Source organism: Liolophura sinensis, chromosome 1 (genome assembly GCF_032854445.1).
Source record: "Liolophura sinensis isolate JHLJ2023 chromosome 1, CUHK_Ljap_v2, whole genome shotgun sequence".
Lineage (NCBI taxonomy): Eukaryota > Metazoa > Mollusca > Polyplacophora > Chitonida > Chitonidae > Liolophura > Liolophura sinensis.
In genome coordinates this window covers 1,436,293-1,460,831 of record NC_088295.1, presented here as the reverse complement: position 1 = coordinate 1,460,831, position 24,539 = coordinate 1,436,293, and the positions used below count along the sequence as shown (strand labels likewise).

At 43.0% G+C, this 24,539-nt stretch overlaps 2 protein-coding genes across 3 annotated transcripts; one reads left to right on the top strand and one right to left on the bottom strand.

The window, feature by feature from the left end:
• Positions 1 to 104: 104 nt before the first annotated feature.
• On the bottom strand, positions 105 to 18,117 carry LOC135466877 (ATPase family AAA domain-containing protein 5-like). Of its 2 annotated transcripts, none has more exons than XM_064744634.1 (17): positions 17,835 to 18,117; positions 15,966 to 16,035; positions 13,806 to 15,568; positions 13,635 to 13,698; positions 13,255 to 13,525; positions 12,765 to 13,144; positions 12,004 to 12,142; positions 7,125 to 7,487; positions 6,573 to 6,761; positions 6,087 to 6,262; positions 5,482 to 5,629; positions 4,778 to 4,966; positions 4,359 to 4,504; positions 3,107 to 3,265; positions 1,493 to 2,805; positions 788 to 952; positions 105 to 245 (listed from the first exon to the last, which is right to left on the bottom strand). In XM_064744634.1, exons 2-17 carry the CDS (start codon positions 16,005 to 16,007, stop codon positions 167 to 169), a joined length of 5,586 nt encoding a protein of 1,861 aa, XP_064600704.1. In that variant the 5' UTR covers positions 16,008 to 16,035; positions 17,835 to 18,117; the 3' UTR covers positions 105 to 166. The 2 variants fall into 2 exon arrangements, with proteins under 2 accessions (XP_064600704.1, XP_064600712.1); XM_064744642.1 differs by having other exon boundaries at positions 4,359 to 4,501.
• Positions 18,118 to 18,609: 492 nt separating this feature from the next.
• LOC135476783 (small ribosomal subunit protein uS4) lies at positions 18,610 to 22,616 on the top strand. Its single transcript, XM_064756916.1, has 5 exons — positions 18,610 to 18,648; positions 20,091 to 20,323; positions 21,129 to 21,315; positions 22,036 to 22,139; positions 22,459 to 22,616. The coding sequence occupies exons 2-5, from the start codon at positions 20,107 to 20,109 to the stop codon at positions 22,524 to 22,526; spliced, it is 576 nt and encodes a 191-aa protein (XP_064612986.1). The 5' UTR covers positions 18,610 to 18,648; positions 20,091 to 20,106; the 3' UTR covers positions 22,527 to 22,616.
• The last annotated feature ends 1,923 nt before the right edge of the window (positions 22,617 to 24,539 follow it).

Sequence of the window (24,539 nt, the reverse complement as noted above, 5' to 3'; positions counted from 1 at the left end):
AATAAAAGAAGCACAATGTACACACTCAAATTGTCAATAAAAATACATCAACATGCCATAGGCTGTAGCACAATGAACTGAACAACTGAACAGACGCTTGGAATAATGGTTGGTCCAGGCCCTGCCTCCTGCCTACGTCCCAGCATTGGAAGAAATTCTCATCCAATTATCTAAGGCTGGTCCCCAATACATTCATTGTGAACTCTTTGATCGGCAGAGAAATTCCATCTAAGTAGTGCAGAAATCTGTGAAAGACAAACATAAATTGTACAAGTATTTGAATGTCAACGTTAAACCCTGGAAACCATATTCAGCCGTGTCCTTCACAGTGCAACAGGGTTTTCAACACGTTCTTGACAAAACGTAAAAAGCTCTCAAGCACTTAACCGTCAACTTTGACTGGATATTCCCTGCCTTTTCAATGCACGACTATCAGAATAAAAAAATGTCTCCACCATGACTTCTCCAGACCTAAGTCAAAATGCAGCAGATTCCTTACATTGTTCGTTCCTGCCTTTGTGAGCAAGTAAACATGCATGTTTTACAAGAGAACGATAGTCAGTCTGGCCACTGATGGAAGCCAAGGCTAAGTCCACAGTGACCCCAGAGTAAGCCACATTCTTTTTGTGGACCAGACTGTGCATGTAGGAATTTGATAAAACCTGCTTTTATTGTTATAGCATTGTGATTGCAGAAATAGATTGAAGAATAGTTCCATTGTAATAGGTGGAATGTGTGTTACTCCCTCAATACCTCTGTGTGTGTGTGTGTGTGGATGGAGGATTACCTTCTCTTGATTTTGGACACGTGTCTGACTTGCTCAGCAGCACAGATAGAACGCAGAACTGGCGTGTAATCCAGACTAACACTCCTAGTCTGGCTCCAGATGTGAAGTGGAAGACAAGACACCAGGTTCTCCATGGCCTTTCTTCTCGACGACATTGCCAAAGACCTGTATACAAACGTATGCCATAAAAAATGAGATCGGTATACAACTTTAACCATACCTGTCAGCCACACAGCTACAACACAAACCATACGTCAGCCAAACATCTAGTTACAACATAAACCATACACATCAGGCAGACACCTTGCTACAACATAAACCATACACATCAGCTAGACAACTAGAGTGTAGCTACAACATAAACCATACATGTCAGCCAGACACCTAGCTACAACATAAACCATACCCATCAGCCAGACACCTAGCTACAACATAAACCATACATCAGCCAGACAGGTACAGTGTAGCTACAGCATAAACCATACATGTCAGCCAGACAACTAGCTACAACATAAAACATACACATTATCCAGAGACCTGTATAACATTTGCCACATAACATATGGCTACATGCCAATCTAAAGGACAAACAGGTTAGCAGCTACAGAGACAATATCAAAAGTGCATATGAACACCATCTGTAAAGCGTAGGAGTTGTAGTACATGTATCATGGTAGACATCACCTGCCCTCCCTTGATATTTACCTGACTGGCAAATCCTCGGACAACCTCAACTGATGATATCCCTTCAGGACAGGCACACTCAGTTGTTCTTCTAGAGACTCGCTCTCTCCCAGACTCTGGCAGGTCTGGTTAACCGTGTCCAGGGCGTCATAGCACTGCTTCAGACTACGCACCCTCAGCTCTGCAGCCATCTCCGACGACAATGATACAGCTGACGTGTCCCGACCATCCCCTACCCGAGGCTCATCCGTCAACCCTGAGTGAACAGACGCCCTGCCCCAGTCTGGCAGGTCGCTGTGACGACAGGTTGAGGGGGAGAATGCAGTCTGTGTTCTGAACACATCTGTGAATGACCCGAACTCGTAAAAGTTTGACAAGGACTCCACTGATGAACCTAAACAGTTTCTCTGCTCCTCCGACATGTCTGTGATTAATTTGGATCGCAGGTCTTCCCATACTGGTGGCTGTTCAGGAGCTGTGCGTTCCTCTCTGGTTTTCTGCTTATCAAATATCCACTCGCTGTCTGATGAATCACTAGCACTGGGATCTGGAGCCAGGTCAGACTGGAAAATTGTGCAGTCTTCACTGGCTCTAGATCTGACTGGCCAGCATCCAGAATCCACCAGGGACACAGACAGGGGCAGTAGGAGTTCAAGGTTACTGAACCGTAAGTCAATGTCTGCCTCCTGGAGAAGTCTGCCCACACTGGTCGCGCAGTACCCCAGCTCGCCGGTGAATAGGTCAGTGATGTCACGGTGCGAGTATGCAGACGCTCCCACCAAGGACTCCACGCACAGTCTGTGTACTGGGGGCAAGTCATCGGGCAAACTGGACAGGTCATCATAACTGGGAAACATAGCATTCTCATCCATCAGATCAACTTCAGGTACAGTCTGCAAAGGCTTCTTACGTGGGGTGGACTGGAAGCTATCCACAGAGGAGTCGTCCTGCACCACCCGAAGACGACTAACCACACCCCCTATGGCCACCAGGGCGCAGCGGTCAGAGCTATCCTCCAGCCGGCTATCGTCTCCAGACTGACTCTGTCCTCGTGTTCCGTCCCTCCCCTTCACCGGGGTGTCTGTGCCCACCTGCCCGTCTGGGCACTGTGACAGTTCATCCTCTAGCAGTAACTGACCACCAGCAGACACAGAGGAGAGCACGGGCTGAGCCTCCTGGACGATGCCTCCCCCTGACTCCACCCAGTACTGTAATGCCTGAACACACCTCCTCAGATCTCCTCTATAAAACTCAACAAGGTTGAGAATGTCTGAGAACTCAGTCCTGACGTTCTCCACCAAACACAGCAGCTGAAGGCAGGTCACTGTGTTAAGCTGTACCAACAGAGGAATGAACATTTAAAATGCTAAAACAGCATTATTTGTTTGGCTTTTCCAAGCAAACCTGAAAGATTTACATGTACAAATGTACATCAATATTTGCTCCCCATTTCAGAAATTTTACAGACTGACAACTACCACGGATTAATACCGAAGTTTAATGTCCAAAGCATGCTCAAAATAAAATTTGTATATTATTACCTTTATCTTGTATCTCTGCCAGGATGTAAAACTTTGATAATCATTAATGCAATATCAATACTGTCCTCAAATTGCACTGCAAATCCACACTTACATATGGAGGCTTCTTGAAGACCAGGTGATCAAATCTGCCCTCAAATTTGTGACTGAACCTGCTGTCTGATGTTGTCAGGATGATGGGACGTTTGGTTGTGTTCATGAAACTCTGGATGGCTGCCCAAAACCCTTTGTCTTCCTCAAACACGACGTCAACCTACAGGTCAGGTAAATAACACCCAGGATAAGTCAGCCTGTACAGGATACAGCTGGTGAACACATCAACCTACAGGTCAGGTAAGTAACACCCAGGATAAGTCAGCCTGTACAGGATACAGCTGGTGAACACATCAACCTACAGGTCAAGTAACTAACACCCAGGAGAAGCCAACCTTTACAGGGTACAGCCACTGCAGCTGTGTTTCACGGTTCAGTTGCTGTGCTATCCAATCAAATGCCAGGATTGTGATGTTTTGCATTCTTGCATACATTATATTCCTTATTAGGACATTTTTGGTTCGGAATCCCCCTTTTGTTTTTCATTTCCTTCCCGGAATCAGACGGGAAACGACGTCATTTCTATGAGACTCCCCAAAATGCACCGATTCAAACGACATGCTGCATGCCACTTTGTTTTTACCGTTATTAGTCTTTACAGGGACACAAAATACAGGATTTTTTTGGATAAAATGAAGAACAAACACAACAATAAAGCGAAATACACCTCTTTTTTTTTTCACGTTTTATAGCTAATTATGAGTAAATTTGACATGTTTGGTATTTATAGCCGTGAACTACAGTAAACAATCATGTCAAAATGTGTGAAAAAAAAAAAAAAAATTTGATGGAATGATGATGGATGACCCGAGCTGCTGTGTCTGGCCTGAACTGACTTACTGTTGCCTAGTGGTACATCACCTAATGACAAGACCTGTTGTCATGTTGGATCTGTAATAACAATTCTCTGAAAGTGTGCATTTCATACTGCTGAGCTGGAACATGTCAGCCTTCTGTGAGAGATCCAACTTGGCCATGAGTATACAGGTCAACTAGAGCCACATGGCTCTGGCAGAAAAAAAAACTGAAGCAAACAAACTTCTGTATGGAATACAGATTGTCCAAAAAGATCAGACTTGCTCTTGACTGAAACATGGCCTAAGGATTAAGGTTGGTGACTTTGTGAAATATTCTATTCATTCCAATGTATGTTTTTTCTTTTGATGTGAAGTGTGTGTTGGGGGTGGGTAAACTGTGAAGTGTGTGTTGGGGGTGGGTAAACAATACACTACAATAGCAAGAATTGTGCTTACCTCATCAAAAAGAATGAGGGAGGTACTCGACAGGTTGAGAGCCTTTGTGGCCATGGAAGAGCTGCTGCTGCTGCTGTCACCAGCAGCCACACTTGGGAAATTCAACGTCCTTCCTACAGCCATCTTCTTTGGAGACTGGAGACCTGCTGAGAAAGAGATTATCCACTTTCCATCTGCCTTTTATTTATTTGATTAGTGGACTATTTCATCATCAGGCTCCTACAGGTTTCCGTACAATTCTAGTAGAATTGTAGATTATCATTGTAAATTTACCGCAAAATTTACCACACTAAAAGAAAGCTAACATTTACATTTTGACTGTCTGAATGATGGATGTTATCACATGCTGAAGGTAACATTCTGTCTATGCTTTCTGTTTATCCAACAACATGTGTTCCACCCCACAAACCTAAACATACCTTTCTCCTCCGTAACACGAAAGCGTTTTCTCTTTGATTCCACAGCTTTACTCGGCTTTTTCTTATCACTACCATCTATAGTGATAACCTCTTGTACATCAGCTGGTTTAGGTTTGGTTTTCCTGAAGAGGTTTGTGAAAGCTGCGGGCATCTTGGCAGCTTTTAAAGGACTGGCTGTAATGTGGGAGCCTGAAGAAGAGGTCATGTGAACTTGTAACAAACATTCTGCACTTAAGCACTGATTTATTTTCTGTCCCGGTGGATGGGACAGAAAATAAATCAGTGCTTAATGGTCTCAGAAATATTTCCCACAAACTAACTTTATAAACAAATTCAAAATTACCATGGCACAGGTTAGGCAAGATTTTGAAATTTGTCTGATTTCTAATGCTACTTCTATTTTCTCTCTCTCTCCCATGTACCTGATCAAAACAGGGTACCTGCTTCACTAAATCTAGTTACCTAAAACATTAACATGCACGAGTTTCCTCATCACCTGACCGTATAAAGAAATGGGGAGAATTTGGATGGATTTATTTAACTGAGGTTTAATACTGTACCAGCCAGTGGACTTGAACTCTCAGGACCTGCATTGGTGAGAGGCTCCAGTGTCATTGTGCCGCGTTAGTGTGCACAAGTGGCCCCTAGGCCATGGGAGCATTTAGAGAAAGGCCATTACACATGATAGCAAACTAGTTTCCCACCTGTGTGCGGTGTTTTCCCTGGAGTGGAGGATCCAACCAGTGCCTTGTCCGTGCTCTGTTTGGCCACCTGGTGGGACTGTGTGGCCTCCTGAAGCTTGCCCAATATCTTCTTACCAGCCCGGGACGACGTCGAGTTCACTTCAAACACCTGTCAATATTAGCAGAAAGCATCGCACATTACTTGAATGTTTCCTTACTACAAAGTATATCATCTATATCACTAGAAGAAAATACACGGTTTCAGGGCACTAACGTATCTCACCACTAAAGGAAAATACAAGGTTTCAGGGCACCAACGTATCTCACCATTAAAGGAAAAAACTAGGTTTCAGGGTGTCAACGTATCTCACCGCTTGAGGAAAATACAAGGTTTCAAAGAGTCAACATAAAATATTACTCTACCCACACTTGTAATACAAAAAAAAAAAACACCCACACATTAGGCTGTTACAATTTGACTAGATGGGGTCAGTACACAACCATAAGCTCTCAGATATAAATAACTAATTCATTTAAAGCCTGTTCTCATCTTTGCGAGTGCAGTTCAAACAACTTTATTCTAACGCACATACAGCCAATGTTGCCAGATATACAGCCAATATTACCTGATAGCCTAATTCCTGGGCTAGCGCATACACAGCACTTGTTTTACCGATGCCAATGGGCCCTGAAATTAGCATTGTGTTACACAGGGCATCCTCCTCAGCCTCCAGCCAATCCCTGTCAGTCTTAGTGTCGGCAAAGTCACTATCATCGTCTGTCCACCAATCGTTGCTGCTCTCTGAAAAATCCAAGTCAAATGACTTAGTCAGAACTTATACGAGTTATAGCTAATATAGCAGCTTTACAATTCCTGAAATTGTGTATTTCTCTTTGTTGATGAAGACAAATCTGTCATATGTTACTACAAGTGATTACAAGCCTGTCTCATGTCCTTGTTCAGTGATGCACTCATGATGATGAGAACGTAATAATGTATTCTACACTGTGTCCATTTACAAAAGTCAGTGAAATGGTGATAGGACATGTGTGTTTGCTTTTGATTTCACAGGATTTAAACAGGGGGATAACTACATGTGTCGACTGCTAACCTGGTTCCATGGCCTTAGCCAGCGTCTTCCTCTGTTTTCGCAGCAGTTTCTCCAGTCTCCTGGCCTCCTTATCCGTACGGTGTTTCCATTGTTGTAACCAGGACTTGAGTCTCTTGAGGTTTGCACTGTTGCCAATCATCTCGAGACTCTGGGAGGGTTGGTACTTCTCTGTCCACAGCTGTTCTCTTCCTGTCACCCAATACAAAACAAATATTTCCCTGAAAACTCACCTCACTTTATTCTGCAATCTTGACCAATACAATGAACCATATCATCTTCAAAATCATTGCTTTTCTTCCTCATGTCAAGCCAGTTTAACCTCACACATCACATCATGGCAGTTGTTTGAGCCACAGAGTGCTTGACTGCTTTCCTTCACTGAAGACCCACATAACAGTGACAGCAGGGGGATCTACAAATTTCCTATCCAAACCAATTTAGTACCTAGCTACTGACAGTCAATTACCTTAAACACGATGGCAGGTGGGTTTACAGCTAGACGAGTGAGAGAGCTTGAAATGTTCTGCCTTTAGTCAGTATCAGCCAGCGTACCTGTGTCTTTCTGCTGCTGTGAAGTCAGCGACTGACTGGCCTGATGGTGAAGAGATGATGCCACAGGTACACAAACATGTTCCCCACCCCTAACCTCAGCTGGCACTGGGGGCTCCACTGGGGGGTCCTCTGACTGGTCCTTAGACTTCCTGTTTCGTCTCAGCCTATTTGACCTCTGCCTACTGGTAACTGGGGCACTGACCATACCATCTATGGTCATCAATCGTCTGCAGGCCCTGCCCTTGTGCTTGCCGTTCCGTTCATCCTCTTTCTGAGGAGAAACCTTATCCTGGCTAGCTACTGGCGTATTAGTGCTGGGCTGTTGGCAACCCACTTCCGTGGATGTCACTTTCGTGAGCAAACCTGTGGGCAGACAAAACATTGTTGAAGACAACAGTCAAATGTGAAATCAACACACCCAAGTTGTATATATATCTTGTAGCAAGGCAGTTTGACTTATAATAGGGATAAATACAGTTGCTCAAGTTTGCCATTCTGTGCAAAGAAATGACTGTTGAATATATGACCAGTTATGATGTTGATCCAAGCAGATTGTGATACGACAACAACCACAAATCTCAATCACATGGCCAAATTCCAGACAGTACTTGTCGTCGAAGGGTCAAATACAGGTTTCCTAGACTTTCCGGACTGAAGTGATCTGAAGTGAAGTTAGAGATGTAATACTGATCCAAGCAGCTGTGATATGATCGAAGATAACAGACCACGGCCACTTAGTCAGTGTCACCATCACCTACTACCAAAGTCCTCAAGTCTACCACTCACAGCAAACTTTCCAAACATTTCTCCTGGCACACCTGTTGAATACTGCGGTACACCTGTTGATTATTGCGACATGCCATGCTGATCCAAGCAGCTGTGATATGATATCAGATATCACACACCACAGTGACTTGGTCAGTATTACCTGTCATATTACGTTCGTCTAACAAAGTACCAGTCAAAACACACCTGTAGATTATCGTGACTGGTTATGCAGATGATAGCAGCTGTGATATGAATATAAGTACCAAACCAGTGTTGTCAACTATAATCACTGAAAGACATCTGACAAGGTACCAGTCACAGCCCACTCCCCAAACACACCCGACAGCACGTGTAGATTGTTGTGATATGCTCTGCTGATCCAAGCAGCTGTGATATGATACAAGATAACAGACCACAGTGGCTTGGCCAGCATCACCTATCACCCAGTACTCTAGTACACTTCATCCCTCTGGAAATGTACCAGTTTTATGAACACTCCTCATGGCAGACCTGTACACTAGTCTGACATGTCCTGCTCATCCACGCAGCTGTGATAGGTGAGATCACACACCACAACTTGGTTAGTGATACCTATCACATTAAGTACACTGGACTCAGTCACACCGCACTTTCCACACACGCCTGTAGATCATTCAGACGCGTCATGCTGATCTAAGCAGCTGTGATGTGGTCAGAGTTCACAATACACAGCGACTTGGTCAGTGCTACCTATCATATAGTACTGAAGGACATCTGACATTGCATTCACAGCACACTTCCTAACCACACCTTACACTCAACAAAAGCTCTGTACAGTCCTTCAACATTCCTCACGGCACACCTGTAGATTATTTTGACATGCCATGCTGATCCAAGCAGCTGTGATATGGTCGGAGTTCACAATACACAGCGACTTGGTCAGTGTTACCTATCATATAGTACTGAAGGACATCTGACATTGCATTCACAGCACACTCCCTAACCACACCTTACACTCAACAAAAGCTCTGTACAGTCCTTGTACTCTCCTCACAGCACACCTGCAGATTACTTTGACATGCCATGCTGATCCAAGCAGCTGTGATATGGTCGGAGTTCACAATACACAGCGACTTGGTCAGTGTTACCTATCATATAGTACTGAAGGACATCTGACATTGCATTCACAGCACACTTCCTAACCACACCTTACACTCAACAAAAGCTCTGTACCGTCCTTGTACTCTCCTCACAGCACACCTGCAGATTACTTTGACATGCCATGCTGATCCAAGCAGCTGTGATATGGTCGGAGTTCACAATACACAGCGACTTGGTCAGTGTTACCTATCATATAGTACTGAAGGACATCTGACATTGCATTCACAGCACACTTCCTAACCACACCTTACACTCAACAAAAGCTCTGTACAGTCCTTCAACATTCCTCACGGCACACCTGTAGATTATTTTGACATGCCATGCTGATCCAAGCAGCTGTGATATGGTCGGAGTTCACAATACACAGCGACTTGGTCAGTGTTACCTATCATATAGTACTGAAGGACATCTGACATTGCATTCACAGCACACTCCCTAACCACACCTTACACTCAACAAAAGCTCTGTACAGTCCTTGTACTCTCCTCACAGCACACCTGCAGATTACTTTGACATGCCATGCTGATCCAAGCAGCTGTGATATGGTCGGAGTTCACAATACACAGCGACTTGGTCAGTGTTACCTATCATATAGTACTGAAGGACATCTGACATTGCATTCACAGCACACTTCCTAACCACACCTTACACTCAACAAAAGCTCTGTACCGTCCTTGTACTCTCCTCACAGCACACCTGCAGATTACTTTGACATGCCATGCTGATCCAAGCAGCTGTGATATGGTCGGAGTTCACAATACACAGCGACTTGGTCAGTGTTACCTATCATATAGTACTGAAGGACATCTGACATTGCATTCACAGCACACTTCCTAACCACACCTTACACTCAACAAAAGCTCTGTACAGTCCTTCAACATTCCTCACGGCACACCTGTAGATTATTTTGACATGTCATGCTGATCCAAGCAGCTGTGATATGGTTGGAGTTCACAATACACAGTGACTTGGTCAGTGTTACCTATCATATAGTACTGAAGGACATCTGACATTGCATTCACAGCACACTTCCTAACCACACCTTACACTCAACAAAAGCTCTGTACAGTCCTTGTACTCTCCTCACAGCACACCTGCAGATTACTTTGACATGTCATGCTGATCCAAGCAGCTGTGATATGGTCAGAGTTCACAATACACAGCGACTTGGTCAGTGTTACCTATCATATAGCACTGAAGGACATCTGACATTGCATTTACAGCACACTTCCTAACCACACCTTACACTCCACAGAAGCTCTCACTCCTTCAACTTTCCTCACGGCACACCTGTATATTACTTTGACATGCTGATCCAAGCAGCTGTGATATGATATCAGAAATCGTACACCACAGAGACCTGGTCAGTGTTAGCTATCATTTTGCACATCTGACAATGTACCAGTAACAGCACACTTCCGAAACGCACCTGTAGAATATTGTGACATGTTGGGCTGATCCAAGCCGCTGTGATATGGTCAGGGTTCACAATACACAGCCAATACACCTGTAGACTATTGTGACATGTTGTGCTGATCCAAGCAGCTGTGATATGGTCAGGGTTCACAATACACAGCCAATACACCTGTAGACTATTGTGATATGTTGTGCTGATCCAAGCAGCTGTGATATGACATCAGGCATCACACACCACCACCACCCAGTCAGCACTACATCGATCACTAAGGAGTCCATAACGACTCCGCAGATGTTAAATATCAAAGCAACAACCCCTAAAATCTGCGCACTCTAATACCTCAATGCCTAGCTGTGAGCACAAGTTCGTGATAAGACCTCAAGCTGCTAACTATCACACACCACCAACAAAGCAATACAGGTATAACTTCATGTCCACTTCAGCTTGATGGCCATCACTGTTGAGTTTTATGAGGAGCAGTTCTGATCCAAGCAGGCTGTGATATGAGCCAATCAACAAATCACAACCACTTAGTCAGGGATGCAAAACTCTCAAAATGAAGTCCTAGAAAGTTGAGACAGGAACATCATGTACTGCACTGAAATGATGTGCTCTATATCCTCGGGTGGCTTCAAAGGTACCGCATGCCCCCTAAAAATGCCTTTATTCATGCTGATCCAAGCAGGCTGTGATATGGTTCAAAGCTACAAATCCCAGTCACTTGGTCAGCACAAACCAGGACAGTCTGGGTGCCAACAGAAAGCAGCAACAGCAGGGGCAAGGAAAGCGGTCAGGTGTCAGCACTGAGCAGGTCATTAGCAGACTTACTGCTGATCTAAGCAGGCTGTGATATGATTCATCACCACAAATCACAGTCACCCAACCAGCAGTACATATGCACAGGCAGTTGGAGCTGATACAACATGTGCATTGTCCCGGATATGTGGTACAACGTGAATGTGCTCTGACAAGTTGCGATACTGATCTAAGCAGGCTGTGATATGATACTAGGTGATACACTATCACAGCCACTTAGCCAGTGTGGCAGTTGTGACATACAGAGCTTTGGTTCAGTTTCTGTCTTGTGTCTGTGGCTGGTGGGTCTGATCGAAGCAGGCTGTGGTATAATACTGAGTGATACGCTGTCACAGCCGCTTAGCCAGTGTGACAAACAGAACTTTGCTTCACAGTTCCTACCTGTGTCTGTGGTTGGTGGTGCTGATCCAAGCAGGCTGTGGTGCAACAACCACTGCAAGTAGCAAATGCGGCATCAACAACCACTGCGAGTAGCAACTGTGGCATCCACGACGAGATCTAATGTCCACATTTCTAATTGGATGTTCAGTGGTCTGCTGGTTCTGATCCAAGCAGGCTGTGATATGATGACTTACTACAGACCACAACCACTTGGTCAGAGCCACCAACCAGCTCCAACCAGGTATTCATCATGTTCTGGTGAGATTATTCTCTGATGTCTATACATGGCTACACCTAGACATCAACATACCTATAAGATAGGTCTACACCGTACTATCCAGGTATACCTTTTCTCACCTTTATTTGCATATTCTTCTTTCCTTGTTTGGTAGCATTTGTACAAACGCTGGACAGGGAAATTTGGATTGTTCCTCTGAATTTCCTTCAGCAGTACGTCCACAACTTTTTCATGGAGGTCTTCATGTTGGCAGAAATCCTGACAAATAAAAGGACATTTACCTTGGGAAGACAAACTCCTTATTAACAGAACACAACATTTTCACTCATTAGACACAACTGCTTATCAATAATATGGATACTGTAGGCCACAAGACAAAACCAGAAATTACGTCATCGCTGATCTTGCACGGAACTCTGTGAACACCACCAAAGTGCCCCAAGCCAGGTGATCCGTGTTGCTACAGTGTCAGCAAGGTGATATGTACACAGATACTGCATGGCTTCTTCTGGCAAGTTTAGCGCCCCCTCTGCGCCCCAACACACCCCCCCACCTCAATCGGCCTGTTCCCAACATCCCCCTCCTCATTCGGCCAGTCCTGTTCAGAGTACCCCCTCCCCCTCCCAAGAGTTCTCTTTGATCAGGGATCATAGTCGACGTCACCGCTGGAAGCTACTTGATTTTCAGACTGACAGCTCGGGCATCAAAAACATTATTTTGAAGCCATTTTCATGCCCCTAAGTGATAGCTGAAAAATTTATTTGTACTATTACACATGATAATCTGCACAATAAGAAATAAAACAAATCGTTTCACGTATCCCTTAATCCTAATACTTATCCCTTAATCCTAATACTGATTAGACTTGTAGAAGACAAACCTTGGGAATACAGAGTGGTTGCCACTTAACTGATGACCGAGTCAAACAGCACATCTTATCACTGTCATTAAGGTCGGGTACACCAGCATGTTTATCTCTCAGCTTTATGTCCACTGTAGGCAGATCCCATACATTCACCCCCTCTCTGTCCTGGCCAGCAGGTGCTTGTTGCACATGGGAGCAACGTGGGATGGGGGGATGTTGCAGACAAGAGACAGGAACTGTAGCAACATTACGTCTCTTCAAGTTTTCTGGGAGACTGCTTTTCAGGAATTCCTGCCTCTGCCGAACTATTTCTGGGTCTAGTGCAGTTTTTGGTGTTACTTCTGTAAACACAGGCTGTTTCTTGGTAAAAATTGGCGCCAGCTTCACTGCTTTTTCTGCAAGCAAAGAGCGATAAATCACACATCATGAGTATTTCTTTTCAAGCGGGAGAAAAATGGTTTGCTCAATTTTATAGCCAAACAATCACAATAGAACAGAATCTTACTTGTCTTAGCTTTCTTAGGAGTTTCCACTGGAGACTCACTGGCTGCTTTTGGTTTTCTGGTATTTTTAGATGGGGTCACATTGGCTGTTTTTGCTTTCCTGGTGTTTTTACACAGAAACCGGGTGGATGATGTCTTCTTGCTTTTTCCCGGTGATTGCTTGCCTTTCGGATATTTGGAGGTTACAATCAGATCTGCTTTCCTCGTCTTTTCCAGGGACAATTTTTGTTTTTTTTTAGCCTTCTCCACCAGTTTTTGTGCTTTGGTCTTCACCTGAAACATGCATTATAAGATACCATAAAACCACAAATCTGAACATTTAAATATGTCATTTTAGTTGGAAACAAAATAAAAAAAGTATGTAGCTGGTGTGTTGACTTACAGAGGTTTTCTCCATCCTGGCTGTAACAGCAATGGATTCCTCATCCCCACTGCTTCTGGAGCACCTGTAGCGAAGATTGCAGCCATTATAGCCTATCAGATTTCATGTGGATAAGTTTACAAAAATTTACATTTATTTTAAATGAATATCATATCCTGTCAATAACATTACCTTTTCAGACGAATTCGGATGGGACTTCTGTTGTCACAGCCAGGCTGGAGTTGGGCGACCCTGTATCGCCCTCGTAATGTTTTCTTCCTCCTCTTCTCAGCCTTACGCGACTCTGGTTGTGCAAGCTCAGGTAGATGTTTTGTTCTCGGTGATCGTCTAGATGGTACAGTTAACACATCAGCAGTTTGTCTGTCCTCGCCACGTTCTACAGTAGCACTACTTTCTGCTGATTTTTTGCCACGTTTTGGTTGCTGGGAGTCTTGATTTGGGTTTCTGGTATTAGTAATCACCTTCTTGTGCGTCCTAGTCACTGACATGGACTCTGTGCATTCTTTTTCAGACTGTATCACAGTAACAGAAGATTCTTGTACAACATTTACCAGCTTGTTCATCCCTAAGCCTTTCTTTGTGAAGCACAGTGTCGCTTGTGTGGTTTTCTGTACAAGGCTCTGGGTTAGTTCAGGCTTTCTGGTTTTGTCTACAGTAAACACGCCAGGCTTCCCAGGTTTAACTTCACCACTGTCCAAAAATACTGTGGAAGTGCCACAAACAGTGCTCTTCTCTCTGTCAGACACTTTGTCGGCAGGTTTAAAAGGGGATACTTCAATAATTTCAGAACTTATTTCAAAAATGTCCATATCACATTCTTCATGGGACAAAAGTATATTTGATGTCTGAAGATCATAACTATCACATGTATGTTTGTTCACAGGAGTTGTGCTAGCATGAGGTGGAGAAGGTTCAAAATGGACATCAGCCTTAGTCACTATGTGATCTTCGCCGTTTGGTGCACTAAGTGTTCTCATACGAGTTGTTCTACTGTCCTGGTTTGTTGTCTTTTTGAAATAGTCCAAAACTTTGTGACACTTCGGAACTGTTAGTTGAGGTGGCTGCTCTTCGTCAAAGTGATCATTGTCTGAAGGACTACGCTCCGAGAACTGTATACCCTCACTCCTCAGGAAATCCTCATAAGACACTTCCACAGTCAAGTTCCCATCCCTGCCCCCCTTCAGTAGGGTTTGCTCAGTCTTTGAAACTTTATCTAATTGTTTGGATTCTGCCTGTACACGGTCAAGTTCTGACTTTTGTTCACATTTTTCCTGATGTTTTACTTTTGGTGTATGTATATCTATGATAGTGGTTGTTTCATCTGCTGATTCAGCTGGTGAAGGATCTGTAGCCTGTGAGAGACGAGAATCGCACGAAAGACCACTACTGTGACCTCTCTGCCCCTTGGCCTGCCCGGTAGCCTGTTTTCTCCTGCTCACAGACAGTTTGTTCCTGGGTTCTGATACTGCTGTCACCTCACCTACTACTGTCTCTGCATAGTTTCCTGCGCATAACCTTACTTCGTTCTCTTTACCATATGGGCTACCACAAGTGTCGGATGTTCCTATCGGATGAGAAACAGCTTTACGCACTCCAACAACTTTTTGAGACTTTCTCTTAGCACTATCACTTGATTTAACTTTTTTACGTGTAGTTTCAGAGCTTTTACTCCGCACCGATGAGTCAAAGTCATTAAGAGAGCTGTTTAAGTCCTCCACACTGTTCCGTTTACGCTTCTTCGACTGAGGTTTACCATCAATTTCATTCCCTGCACTGTTCTGGGATGAAACAGATGGTGACCCATCCTTACCTGTGAAGTACCCTAATAAAGTTGAAGGTTTGCTAACTGCCACCGGTTTTGTTGGAGATTGGAAAAAGTCTGTAATACTTCTCTGAGGAACTGTTACTTCTTCTAATGTTGGTCGTTCCAGTAGCTGTAACCAGAACAAGCAGGTTAGCTCCGATACCTGTCCTTATAACAGGCTTCAGAAAGTCGCAGCAACAATAATAGTGTCAAAATCCACGAAGATCACCAAACAATGTTAAAATATGGAGCCTGTGATGTCATGGTTGAAAAGCAATGTTTCACTGATGCATTTGTAACTCTACTTTTAGTAGGAAGCATGGCTATGAACAACTGCTTTCAGGCCACTGACACAAAAGATGTATAAAAATTCCAAGCTATCAAATAGTACTTAAATTATTTTTCCCAGTGATATGCAATATATAAATTAAAAAAGAGGTTAAATATACTTTCATGTTCATGAAAAAATAAATTATTTCCAAGGCAAATGATGACTGGTAAATATGTGGGACATCTCCCACACTTACTTGTGCTGTGTCCAGAAGCGAGTCCATCGCGACACCCAACATGTCTCCAGAAAAGGTGTGCCATCAGGGTCTGCAGAAGACAAGGCAAAGGTGAAGAAAATCCAATAGTTTCCAGGCATGCTTTACATACAGTATGGAAAGCAAGTAATCACGTATGTACATACCTGTCCCTGAATGATCATGATGTTCAGGTGACCTGAGACACACTAATGAGGTCTGGCAGAACTCTGTTCCTTATAAGCCAGCACAAGGACTGCAGGTGGTATGTGTGTTTTAACATTCAAACACCAGTCGAAGCTGAATGACAACTTTTTCCTTAATAGCAGAGCCTAATTGAAGGAGGATATGCTGAATTCACTGATGGACCCCTGCAGTGTTTTATGGGCTGGGTGATGTCACCCAAACCCAAGCCCCCTGGCCCCCAAGGGTCTTCACACTCTAAGTTAGGATTACCCCACCCTCACTAGATACACACCAGCTAGCACTCAGACCTCTCTCAATCTGGCCATGTCATTCCCTTTCAACTCCCCCCTCCAACGAGGAAATCCTTACAAAGGGACTATCTTCAGATAATCTCTCCACTGTGTTTAAAGCAAACAGGTGTACTTTTCTTTCAGGTACATCAGCATACATTCATTACAATAAGCTACCTTGGACCCCAAAGACATAATCCACATTAAAGTAAAGTGTGCCATTTGTTTCTTTGGAACAAGGTGACGATATTTACAAAATACTGAGCTTACATGTAATACAGGCTTGCTGACATCATGAAATCAGCGCTTTACCAGGTCCATTGGATTAACAGCAACATATTGTCTTCCTGGATTTGCTTTCTGGTCATATTTTTATTACTAAAACCATAAATCTATCCATTAAGCAACTAATGTTGAAAAGAATGGGGGAGTTACCAGCCATTTCAAAAGGCTGTCACATGTTCCATGCAGGAATCAAGTAAAAGAGACTTTGCATTTTCCCTATGTACATCAAACTATCATCCACTATAACTCGATTCAGTTCCAGGCTATGTTGGTTGTTTTATAACCACAGTATTGTAAAGTCTTAAAAACAATCCCAAAGTTAAATTTTAAGAAAATCTGTTTCAGAGAATGATGTTGTTGGGTTCTTCAGCATAGCCATAAAATATTAATTATTGGTATTTTACTAACATTGATAACAAGCGTTAATATTCAGACCCTTAAATCATTATGTCTTTCTTTAACAAGAAACTGATGGAAGTCAAATTTCTGTATCTAGCAAGAAGGTGCTGTCACTCCCCTATTAAGATCATATACATGTAAAATACACCGAAGGGACCAATAATCAAACATTTCCCAACTAGCCTATACTCTATGAACATATCTACACACTTACATTAGTACTGATACCTGTGGACAACAGATGTGTCACATACGGAAGCACTTAGTTCCTACAGCTAATCAGGTGAGTTCACAAATAACGTCCAAGAAAATTCTAAACTCATCCGCGTGTTACTGACGAGTGAGTCGTAGCAGATATCACTGTCTAACAATGATCACACATAGGCGAATAAATGTACATCTATAAATGATTCAAGTACTGATCAGTGGCCGGGTTTGTGTTGCCTGCGGACCAGAAGTTTGCCAAATGATGGAAAACCACACTGGGCTATAACGGATAATTTGCAGGGTTCCTCTGTCGGACTAATATTACTACATATACAGTGCGGTTGACTTGCTGTGCTGTATGCAGTTATCAATAATAATATGTTTGTGTTACACTGCAGCCATTTGCATTGTCTCCTGGTCTAACGAACAATGAAAAACAGGCATCCGAAATTGATACGACAGATTTGCATTTATATCTTTCCTATTCACCGCAGTGACTACTTGCCTTACTACGCCCATGTCATGATTCATGGGTTGTCCCCGTCTTCAGTGGGCCTCACTCCATAACACTGATACACTTTGACAAAAAACGTGCGTGAAATTTTGCCACCTCCTCGCCATCTCCTTCTTACAATTGAAGCAAAACTGGCGCGAATAACCGATCGACCTTGACCTCTATGGAGTTTGTAATTCGAAAACACGGCCAAAAAAGTATTGATGAATAAAAAGTTTTTACGTTGACAAGACAGGAGAAATAACACACGACATCCTAATATCCCCAGTGAGTAATTTAGTTTATGAAAACAACTATAACAAAGACAATTTGCTCGGCAAGCATTGTTTCGTAAACCACAAGGGGAGATAAGCGTTGAGTGTTATTTAATGTTTTTGATACGAAATATGAAATTGCCCGGTTGACTTTATTATCTGTTAAACCACACGTGCTTTTGTGCAGTCTTCGTCTTTATGTATGTTGTTAGCCATGTTTGTTAACAAATCTTAGTATCGCTTCACAGTAGCCATAAAAATATTTCTCACTAACAGAGGGCGCTGTGAAAGAAAACGGATCACTCATGTTCTTCCGCTTTGAGAATAATAACAGCATACAAAACGATGTTTCATGCGTGCAAATTTACGTATTTGGTCATATAAAGCTTTAGCAAAATGATAGTACACTCTGATATGAATTGTCTGACTTGTCAAGATACTACAGATCCCGACGTTGACCCTGAGTATTAAGCGGAAAGATACATACTTTCATATTATAATTGCTGTAACTACTTTCGGTCTTTTCCATGCGGTGTTGCCACTACAGTTGGGTGTGTTTCTACTTAGCTCTACAAAAATATTTGGTTTCGAGATTTCTAATGGCAGAAAGTGTTATTGGCGGGGGGGGGGGCGTAATGTTTGTAAACAGCAGTGATCTCTGCTGTATTTGAAACTTGTAAAGTCTGTTAAACTTCACAGTTATCTACGCGACACCTATGGAGCACGTGGCTTGTTGAAGTAGTACAGCTGCGCATGTGTGGATTTTACTACTTACACTTTTCATAGAGGGATATACTGTTCATAATAGGCAGAATTATTATTATCCATCTAAATGGACTTAGTATGCCGTGGTACGATGAATGTCTGAGTATTTTAAAATGAAATGGCACACCCAAGTCCATTCAGATGGGCTAAACACTATGTAGCTCATATGAAATTGTTGCACAAAATTGTGGACATGCGACCACATCTTTCGAGCTGGTGTACAATCACTTGAGCAGTAGTAAAGTTCACGATGGTGTGTTGTTAGCCCTCTTGTCAGATGCCCATTGTTTAGTTGTTCTGACCAGACGTGACTAATCCAGACCCGGGTTCATCACAAGTGAAAGATGGTGTAAATCAACTTAAAACAACAATCAGATGAAGTGAAATCAAACCAATGAACGGTTATCTTGATGTTAACCTCATAATCAAAGGCAGATGTACAGACTGAGTTGATCCTTTTGTTAGTCAGTTAGTCCCTTCACAGGTGCTCATTGTGAAAAACTGGCCATGTTACAGCAACCTGAACTGTAAAAGTCCCAAACCCAATAGCAACTTTTCTAATCCCCCTTTCCTGGAAAGGGTTGGAATTTAAGGAGGAAAAACTTTACATGCACATGGGACCTGTCTTCTGAAACTACATGTACACATAATTTTTTACGAACACTGATCTCTAAAATTTGAAGTAAGAAAATAATGAAACCTTTTTACTGGTACACAATGTCTGACTTCACAGTCTAAGGAATTTCCATGACATACATATAATGCTTCCTACTGTACCTCATGTTTGTGCTTTCAAGTGTATCAGTGGGTTTCAGCCCGGTTCCCTCCCACCATAATGCTGGCCGCCGTCATATAAGTGAAATTTTCTTGAGTATGGCGTAAAACACCAATCAAATAAATCAAGTGCAACAGCACCATAAATAGAAGTGAAAAGAAACACTGATAACTGGTGAGCAGTGTAAGTAAATGATCAAAGATCGGAAACACTGCCATGCTTCTTTATATATTTGTCTCTTCAGGAAATTATGACCCAGTTTCAAATGCTATTGACTTTAAGTTACTAGGAAGAGAACTGTGAGCCATGGTAACACATTCTGAAGTTTTGTTGTCATGACGTAGTCTACAGGAGCATTAAGTCTGTCATTCTTGTAATCTTTGAAATTTTGGTTTTCAAAATTACCTGTTAAAGGATTTAAGTTGTTTTGGTTTGGTTTTGTTTTGTTGACAGCCAGTGAAGCAGCAAAATGCCGCGGGTACCATTGGTTTGTGGTAAAACCTTCAGCACTCCTCGCCGTCCCTTTGAGAAGGAACGGTTGGACCAGGAGTTAAAATTGATTGGTGAATTCGGGTTGCGAAATAAGCGGGAGGTGTGGCGGGTGAGATACACGCTGGCCAAAATCCGAACAGCTGCCAGGGAGCTGCTGACGCTTGACGAGAAAGACCCAAAGAGGTTATTTGAAGGTATGAACATTGATTATTCAGCAAACTCCTCTCCAAATGAAGAATAGTTAATATTGATTTAAAGACAGAAAAGGTGAAGGTTTATGCAAGGAGATGCTACATTGACATTCTGGAAATCTTTGCAACAACTGGACAACATATGTTGAAAAGCTAAGACTTGTGGCTTTGTTACAATTTGTAGATCTTCTGTAGATTTAATATTTCGTCAACTCGCATAATCAAAGGCTTTCACTGTCTCATAGGTTGCCATGGGATTGTGTATTAGCATTGTAACTGTACACTGTATTATCTGATAGCATTGTGACTGTACACTGTATTATCTGATAGCATTGTGACTGTACACTGTATTATCTGATAGCATTGTGACTGTACACTGCATTACCTGATAGCATTGTGACTGTACACTGTATTATCTGATAGCATTGTGACTGCACACTGTATTACCTGATAGCATTGTCTGCACACTGTATTATCGGATAGCATTGTGACTGTACACTGTATTATCTGATAGCATTGTGACTGTACACTGTATTACCTGATAGCAGTGTGCCTGCTTACTGTATTATCGGATAGCATGGTGACTGCACACTGTATTATCTGATAGCATTGTGACTGTACACTGTTTTACTTGATAGCATTGTGACTGTACACTGTATTATCTGATAGCATTGTGACTGTACACTGTATTACCTGATAGCATTGTGCCTGCTTACTGTATTATCGGATAGCATTGTGCCTGCTTACTGTATTATCTGATAGCATTGTGACTGTACACGGTATTATCGGGAACTGTAACCCGTTGTAGGTAATGCCCTCCTTCGTCGTTTGGTCCGCATCGGTGTGCTGGATGAGGGAAAGATGAAGCTGGATTATGTGTTGGGGTTGCGGTTAGAAGATTTCCTGGAGCGACGTCTTCAGACCCAGGTGTTCAAGCTAGGGCTTGCTAAGAGTATTCACCATGCCCGTGTGCTCATTCGACAACGCCACATCAGGTATACCCCACAAGTTCGCTCGTAACCCCGTGACCATGATACTTCATGTTCCTCACTGACATGAGGCACTCAGCATCCAACTATGTCTTGGCAGTGTGTTGTTACGCCTTAACCCATGACTCAGGCCACTAGGACAAGCATCCTATGTCCAGTTATCTAGTAGGCCACTTGGACCTTGTCCTACGCCTATTGAAATGAAACTAAAGTGGGAAACCGTCGCGTTGTCTGATAGGCCACTTGGACCTTGTCCTACGCCTGTTGAAATGAAACTTAAATGGGAAACTGTCCAGTTGTCTGATAGGCCACTTGGACCTTGTCCTACGCCTATTGAAATGAAACTTAAATGGGAAACTGTCGCGTTGTTTGATAGGCCACTTGGACAATGTCCTACGTCTGTTGAAGTGAAACTTGGATGGGAGACTGCCCTGGTAGGTTTGTCTGTAAGCAGTTTTCTCCTTATTCATGTGTCAAACCCCAATCATTTTTTCATTCATTCACTTCTCGTGTTACATGTAGTTATTTAATCTTGTTACAGTCCCAATTAATTCCCATAAGCTTTAAGCCAATAAACTAATTTATATGTTTTAGTACAGGTATGTTACAGAGGCTTGTAGTATAGTATACACATTACCTGTAATACTGATACTCATTTTCTCTCATCAGGGATTGTACTCCAAAGGTCATGTGGTGTCGATTACTTATACTTTGCTATTTTTACAGGGTTCGTAAACAAGTGGTGAACATCCCTTCTTATGTTGTGCGGCTGGACTCTCAGAAACACATAGACTTCTCCCTGCGCTCACCATACGGGGGTGGACGCCCAGGTAGGTTGTCTTACCAGACATACCTGTCTCACAGGCTCTAGAAATGTAAGGGTTTAGTGTGTCAAGTAGCCAGGTAAATTGCTCATTAAGCAATGACAAGTCTTCAGGAATAACCAAGATGATCAGCTAACAGCATCAAGTACAAATTGTCAAGTCAGAGTGACAGCACCTACATTATGGTAGAATCACTGAAAGGAGGACTTCAAATGGACAATGATTGATGGTTAAACCATACAAGATTGTGCAAGGCAATTGCATTGTGTAACTTATTGTTTAAATCTTAACCCAGACTTAAGTTTATGTCCCACTGCTTGTACAGGTCGGGTAAAAAGGAAGAACCAGAAGAAGAGCTCTGGAGGTGGTGGTGGAGATGAGGACGAGGATTAACTCCCTTGTCGGAGCAATTTTCATCGTGGAGTAGCTCCCTTGTCTGGGAGCCTTGTTCATGTACCAGCTCCAAATAAAGTCAGAATCAGACTTAGTCATTTTTGTTTGTCATTCTTAGTCAAGTTTGTTCAGTTTCTCTGTCACGATAATAGCCTAGTTTCCATCCTTTCTGTTCAAGTGAAGTGTTCACGTATGGCATTCACCTATCTAGGAAATTCATCCCTGAAGGCTTTGCTAATTGTGAACTCCAGTTGCTGCTCATACCTAGAAGACCTGTAACCCATCTGTTCATGAAATTGTGAAGTTTACTCCATTTACTCCACCAAAGGCACAAACATTAACAGGTCTTGTAGCAATTGATATGTCACCGGGTGACCCTCCCAGGTTTCACTTTGTTGACAATGTAGCCAGTGAACACGACGGTGTCGTAGGTCCTAAACCTGTTGCTTGCTTTAATGGGCAATCTGAACAGCCAGATGATTAGCCTGGACTTGATGTGGTTTTCGAAGTCACAAGACCCTGTCCGATCACCACGCATAAGCATCAGTGCTGATAGGTAAAAACGTCTCGATTATGCAATAGAAATCCCAAATCCTAAATAGGTGTTTCCTGGTTAAAAATGCTGACATCCAAGTGTTTCTCCAATGGTGCATGTTCGCAATTCTTGAAAGTTGTTAAACACCATACATATGAAATTTTTCACTTGATAGATGTACCAATAACCACAACTGTTCGCTACTCGAGTGGAGTAAACTGGGAAAACCACCGCTGTCAGGCAAGTTACTGACAAGTATGACACACAGAAATGGCACACCACATTGGTGGATGAAAGGTGGTCCTCAACAAATGCTGGGCTGCAAATGGCCGCCAAGCATAGCCGACCAAGCCCCCAGGAGCAGCAAGATTTGGGTATAAAGTGCTACTTTAGTCCTAAGTGAAACCAGGAAATAAAACACAGGGTACCGTAAGGAACAAAACTAATAGGACGTTTCAAAAATGTTTACGATGAATACTACTATTTCACCTGAGAACAGTCCTCGAAAACAAAATCTTCGGCAGTTTCCGTAAAATTTTCCTGACGTGACGTACTAATTTGCCTTATGTGACGAGGAATCTAGAAGATAAGACATCCAGTAAGGCAGGCATGCTAGAATGACGTCGTGCGCGTTTGAAAGTACGACCTCAAGTGTTCTTGCATGACGTCACACCAGGCAAGAGTTTGACAGTACGACCTCAAGTGTTCTTGCATGACGTCACACCAGGCAAGAGTTTGACAGTATGACCTCCAGTGTTCTTGCATGACGTCACACCAGGCAAAAGTTTGACAGTACGACCTCAAGTGTTCTTGCATGACGTCACACCAGGCAAGAGTTTGACAGTACGACCTCAAGTGTTCTTGCATGACGTCACACCAGGCAAGAGTTTGACAGTACGACCTCAAGTGTTCTTGCATGACGTCACACCAGGCAAAAGTTTGACAGTACGACCTCAAGTGTTCTTGCATGACGTCACACCAGGCAAAAGTTTGACAGTACGACCTCAAGTGTTCTTGCATGACGTCACACCAGGCAAGAGTTTGACAGTACGACCTCAAGTGTTCTTGCATGACGTCACACCAGGCAAAAGTTTGACAGTACGACCTCAAGTGTTCTTGCATGACGTCACACCAGGCAAAAGTTTGACAGTACGACCTCAAGTGTTCTTGCATGACGTCACACCAGGCAAGAGTTTGACAGTACGACCTCAAGTGTTCTTGCATGACGTCACACCAGGCAAAAGTTTGACAGTACGACCTCAAGTGTTCTTGCATGACGTCACACCAGGCAAAAGTTTGAAAGTACGACCTCAAGTGTTCTTGCATGACGTCACACCAGGCAAGAGTTTGACAGTACGACCTCAAGTGTTCTTGCATGACGTCACACCAGGCAAAAGTTTGACAGTACGACCTCAAGTGTTCTTGCATGACGTCACACCAGGCAAGAGTTTGACAGTACGACCTCAAGTGTTCTTGCA

What these genes read in the sequence shown, in the direction of transcription:
- LOC135466877 (XM_064744634.1), bottom strand. Translation starts at nt 16,007, where the DNA reads ATGTTGGGTGTCGCGATGGACTCGCTTCTGGACACAGCACAA. An exon ending in TCCTAAGAAAGCTAAGACAA is followed by an intron (nt 13,145 to 13,254) that starts GTAAGATTCTGT and finishes CTTTGCTTGCAG; the next exon opens with AAAAAGCAGTGAAGCTGGCG. An exon ending in GTGTCCAAAATCAAGAGAAG is followed by an intron (nt 246 to 787) that starts GTAATCCTCCAT and finishes TGTCTTTCACAG; the next exon opens with ATTTCTGCACTACTTAGATG.
- LOC135476783 (XM_064756916.1), top strand. Translation starts at nt 20,107, where the DNA reads ATGCCGCGGGTACCATTGGTTTGTGGTAAAACCTTCAGCACTCCTCGC. An exon ending in CCCAAAGAGGTTATTTGAAG is followed by an intron (nt 20,324 to 21,128) that starts GTATGAACATTG and finishes AACCCGTTGTAG; the next exon opens with GTAATGCCCTCCTTCGTCGT. An exon ending in ATTCGACAACGCCACATCAG is followed by an intron (nt 21,316 to 22,035) that starts GTATACCCCACA and finishes CTATTTTTACAG; the next exon opens with GGTTCGTAAACAAGTGGTGA.